The 5,000-nt window shown below is 45.9% G+C and overlaps 1 protein-coding gene across 1 annotated transcript in view; it reads left to right on the top strand.

The window, feature by feature from the left end:
* The window catches only part of galnt14 (UDP-N-acetyl-alpha-D-galactosamine:polypeptide N-acetylgalactosaminyltransferase 14 (GalNAc-T14)), a 110,389-nt gene that overhangs the window by 80,197 nt on the left and 25,192 nt on the right, over window positions 1–5,000 (top strand). Inside the window, exons 6-7 of the mRNA XM_080549489.1 lie at window positions 555–676; window positions 2,901–2,988. Coding sequence (XP_080405615.1) covers window positions 555–676; window positions 2,901–2,988 — 210 coding nt within the window. The remainder of the gene's footprint in view (window positions 1–554; window positions 677–2,900; window positions 2,989–5,000) is intronic.

Genomic DNA, 5,000 nt, shown 5'->3' with positions numbered 1-5,000 from the left:
TACCCCACACACACACTTATGACATTAACAATGCAAGAGGATGGAAACGTATTGATTTCTTCCTCCTCCGGAGACACTGTGTTTTTGTTTGTGTGTGTGGGGGTGTGGGGGTGTGTGTGGGGGTGGGTGGGTGGGTGGGTGTGTGGGGGGGGGGGGGGGGGGGGGGTTGGTGTGTGTGTGTGTGTGTGTGTGTGTGTGTGTGTGTGTGTCTGTGTGTAAGAGAGAGCGAGAGAAAGAGAGAGCGAGAGAAAGAGAGAGCAGACTTTTATGGTGTTTGTGAAGAGATGAGAGGGCATCAGAAGGACACTAATCACACCCATGTCGCTGCTGTAAAAAGCCACTACAAATCGACAACAAAGAAAAAAATCAATGATAACATTGTAGCCAAGCGATGAGTGTGCGTAAAAACGTATATATATATATTTTTAAACTGCACAGTGGAGATTAAGGGTATAACAGGATCATTAGCGTGTTTTATCATCTGTGTCTGTTTGAGAGGTGAGAATGATTTTGACCTTGACCTTTCACCTTTGCCCCCTTCCATCTCCCTGCAGGTCTGATCCGGTCCAGAGTGCGGGGGGCGGACGCAGCGAAGGCGGGGGTCCTCACCTTCCTGGACAGCCACTGTGAGGTCAACAAGGACTGGCTGCCCCCCCTACTGCAGAGGATCAAGGAGGTAGTAACTCCTCTATCGTAACCATGTCACTTCTTCTCCATCTCACACATACACACACACACACACACACACCTCCCTGCTACAACACCTATATCCCCCTCTCCCTCTTGATGTACGGTCACGTCTACAGGAGAAAAAAGTCAGTCGTTACTAGAATAGAAATGGCCACGAAGTTTGCGTTCCCATTTTGTCGAACTTCGTGGCCATTTCTATCCTAGTAACGACTGAGAGAATGTGTTTAGAAAGTGTCTTGTTTTTTTTCATACAAAATACTGTAGTGTTTATTTTAGATACTGTAGTGCAAGATATCCTCATTTCCAGTGAAGTAGTCGCCATCTTGTTGTGACATTTTTGTGTAGAATGTGTCATATGACACACCCACTGACGACGTCATGGTTCTAGTTTTTGGTTCCCGCTTGAGAACCACTATTTTCTGGTTCCTGCTGCGAACCAACTTTTCAGGTTCTGAACCAATTTATTTTCGGTCTGAACGCGCCGGCCGGTTCCAGATTAGGTTCGGGATTGGGAACCGGCACAGAGCTTTGGCGGTGTAAAAGCCCTATGTGTGTGTGTGTGTGTGTGTGTGTGTGTGTGTGTGTGTGTGTGTGTGTGTGAACTCTCACTGTAACCATCACCACTCCAGAGCTTTTAGCACCAGCAGTAAAGTGGTGTGACTGTGGAGAAAATGGCAGTTTCCCCTCTGCTGGTCGTCTGATTGGCCCTAATCTACAATAAGTGCAGTACTCCCTCCATCTGGACCAACAACACTCCTCTCCTCTCTTCTCCTGTCCTCTCCTCCCCTCTCTGTCCGTCTTCTAAAAGCTCTTAGTACATATACAATGTACAATGGTTTATATAGACATGTTGTACCGACGTTGACAGAGGGATAGCTAGAGAGCCTTACTTACTTGGTAATGCAAGGACATTCATATGATGTATTAGAATTCTGCTCCAAAGTGCTGTCTGAATCTCAATAACATCTGGATCGGGCCGGGTTAAGTTCTGAACGATGTTAACGTTATTTGGGATTCTGCCCTGTAAGGTATTCCATATCAAGTTTCGTATTATATGTGCTAATACAGGAAGCCCTTGTCTACAAACAAATCAATATATACAACAAAAACAGGATTGATTTTACTGATGTAGTCATCCATCAATGTCCACCTGTGCGCATATCTATTTCTAAATGTATGACTTATTGATTTGTGTAAATGCAGACTCAAAAGTCATGCATATTATTCATGACACATCACAGCCTCATAAAGGCCTATTCGTCTTGTGGTGTAATGTCTGGTCTGGGAGGCATAACAGAATTTGCAATGGAATTGGTCCATAGGGATTGAACACACACTCTGTGGGCAGGCAGAAACACACCCTGACAGTCGTGTGTGGCTTTGGTGCCGGACAAGACCAATCACCTTGACTAAATACCATGGCAGAGAGAGAGAGAGAAAGAGAGAAAGGGGAAGGGAACATGAAGAGAGTGAAAGGCTTTGAAGCAGACACAGTGTGTGTGTGTGTGTGTGTGTGTGTGTGTGTGTGTGTGTGTGTGTGTGTGTGTGTGTGTCCTTTTAACTCCCTCTGATCACATCCAAGAGCAGACCTCTTTAGCGGGGCTGTCATGGGAGAACAGACAATAAGCCTGTGTCATCATGTTAGCCTGCTATCCTATCACTGTCACCTGGTCGTTAAAGTTAGTGACAGCCGCTCATCAAAGAGAACCCTTAAAGTACAATTTTCAATGCTGGTGCTTGTTTTGTTCTTTTTTCTATATACAGTATAGTCTTTCTTTTTTAGTGGTGGATAGTGAGTTTGACTGCTGATAAGAAGGTCATGAGTTCAAATCCCACCTGGGAACACCATCACTTGAGTAAGGCACTTAGCTCTAAGTTACTCCAGGGAGACTGTCCCTGTAATCTCGAATTGTAAGACCCTCTGCTAAATGGTTAAAATGTTAATGTAAGATGTTGTATATAGTTATTATAATACTGTTCATAATGTACTCTTGGAACCTATCACCAGAAGCCTAAATGGATATCGGATTCAACCTTGTTGCTCTGATGTATTCTAGTGATTCTGGTCTCTGAAACATTGACATTGACTGTACAGTGCAGTTGAATACAGAAGGTGCTGCATAGAGATGATATTGACAATAATGTTGTGAACCGATGTCAATAAAGCTTGGTTTGAATCTGGTGTCTGATCCTCCCGTGTCTTTCCCCAGGACCCTACCTGTGTGGTGAGCCCAGTCATCGACATCATCAACATGGATACCTTTGCCTACGTAGCAGCCTCTTCGGACCTCCGTGGAGGTATGGAACACCACATCCCTCTCTTCATCCCTCTCGCCTTCTCTCTCTGCTGTACTGTACACCCCTCTCTCCAGTCCTCTCAATCTCTCCTCCTATCTATCTCTCCACACCTCTATCCAGCCCCTTCTCTCCATCGCTCTCTCTGTCCTCCTTTCCATATCTCCTCCAAACCTACTATCCATATCGCTCTTCAGAATATATCCTCCTCTCATGTCCTCCTTCTATCCCTCTCTCTTTCCATCCATCCTTCCCTCCAGCCCTCCCACCCTCTCTCTCCCCCCCCCCCCCTACAAGGTCTCTGATCGCAGAGCTACAAGCAGTTAGATGAACAGAGCCAATCTGTGTTTCCAGGAACTCTCTCAAAATCCATCCTTTTCTCCATCCCTCTGTACAGCCCTCTATCCATCCTCCTCTCCTCCTCATGCCCTTTCTCTCTCTCCCTTTCTCCCTCCCCCAGGCTACCAGTTCTTCTCTCCTCAGCTTCTCACTGTTAGATGAACAATACCAATCTGTGTTCCCAGGAAATGGGAGACAACCAATCAATGGGGGAAATAGTCCTCTCTTCTCAGCTTCTCTGTGATTGGATATTTAAATTATTGATGTAGCCATTGCTCATAACATGAAAAAGATGTGGTGTCGATGGAGCAGCATCGATCCACTGAGACCGCCATGCCAGAACTCCTGGGTCTGACACGCACACACACACGCACACACACACACACACACATAAACACACATACACACACATACACACATACACACGCATACACACACACACACTCACACACACACACACACACACACACACGCACGCACACACACACACACACACACACACACACACACACACACACACACACACACACACACATTATTAATAGGAGAAATAGGCATTTGTCCTCTCAAGCATACTGTATTTTAATGCTTGAAGGGCACTGCGTCTTAGGGGCAGGGCGGGGCTAGCTATTAAAGCAACTCTGATTAAGGTCATTTCCAAGGTCCGCCCTGATCAGCCATTAGCCAATCGGCTGGCTCCCATTAAGAGTCATTACAGCCATTAGAACAGGCGCGCTACCGTAGCTACGCTAGCAGGAACAGTGGGTGGCTGTAAGTATTGACTTTGTTCTGCCAAAAATTAATACACCGTGTGATGAAGGGATGAACTGGGGGATACTGTGGAGGAGAGCAGCTGTAGTAGAGGTCTAATCGAACACCCCCCCCCCACCCCCCACCCCCCACAGCCTACCCTCCTCACCAACTCCCCTCCCTTCCTCCTCATCCTCCCCCTCCTCTCTATCCCCCTAATCTCTTCCTCATAATCTCTTTGTTATTAAGAGATTAAGTCATGTGCTTCTTGTCTTGACTGACCTGCTTTCTCCTGTCTGTCTTCTTCCATGATCTTTTATCCAACCAGAGTCTCCAAGTTAATCCATTCCGGGCGATCGTTTAATTTCTGCAGACCAAATAATACATTCTGTGTGAACTTATTATCTATCTCTACTGGCAGGTAAGTACGATAAGGCAGAACACCCCACATAAAGAGGTTGGCGGGGTGGTGGAGGTATGAACCAGCCAGACTTGTCACCCGAACGTCGCTGGTTCGAATAGATTGATTAGTGCTTTTTTTGAATTCTTGCTAATTATGGTGGCTTATGCTAATATTTGCTAATGCCTTCCTCATTGACAACTGACCATTACCATAACCACTCAAAGTAAATGCCTAATGCCGCCACGTATCTTGTAAGTCACGTAACTCCTACGCAAAGTGTATCAATGTTCAGTTCAATTGTTTTTTTTTCAGTTCAGTGTTCAGTTTTTGACGTATCTCATTGCACCATGTGTGGTATAGCTAGATAATACGGCCACACACAATGTTTTCTTCGGTCTGCAGAAGCAAGACTGTCGGAGTTGAAGACTGTAATCTTTTCCTCTTCTTCATCCTCTCTCTCTGACTTGCATAGTTCTCTTCGTAACCTCTCCCCAGGCTTACCCCCCCTTCTCTCTCTCTCTCT

The sequence above is a fragment of the Nansenia antarctica genome (assembly GCF_963989245.1).
Source record: "Nansenia antarctica genome assembly, chromosome: 1".
Classification (NCBI taxonomy): domain Eukaryota; kingdom Metazoa; phylum Chordata; class Actinopteri; order Argentiniformes; family Microstomatidae; genus Nansenia; species Nansenia antarctica.
The sequence above is the reverse complement of the archived record's forward strand: the minus strand, read 5'-3'. Positions and strand labels throughout refer to the sequence as shown.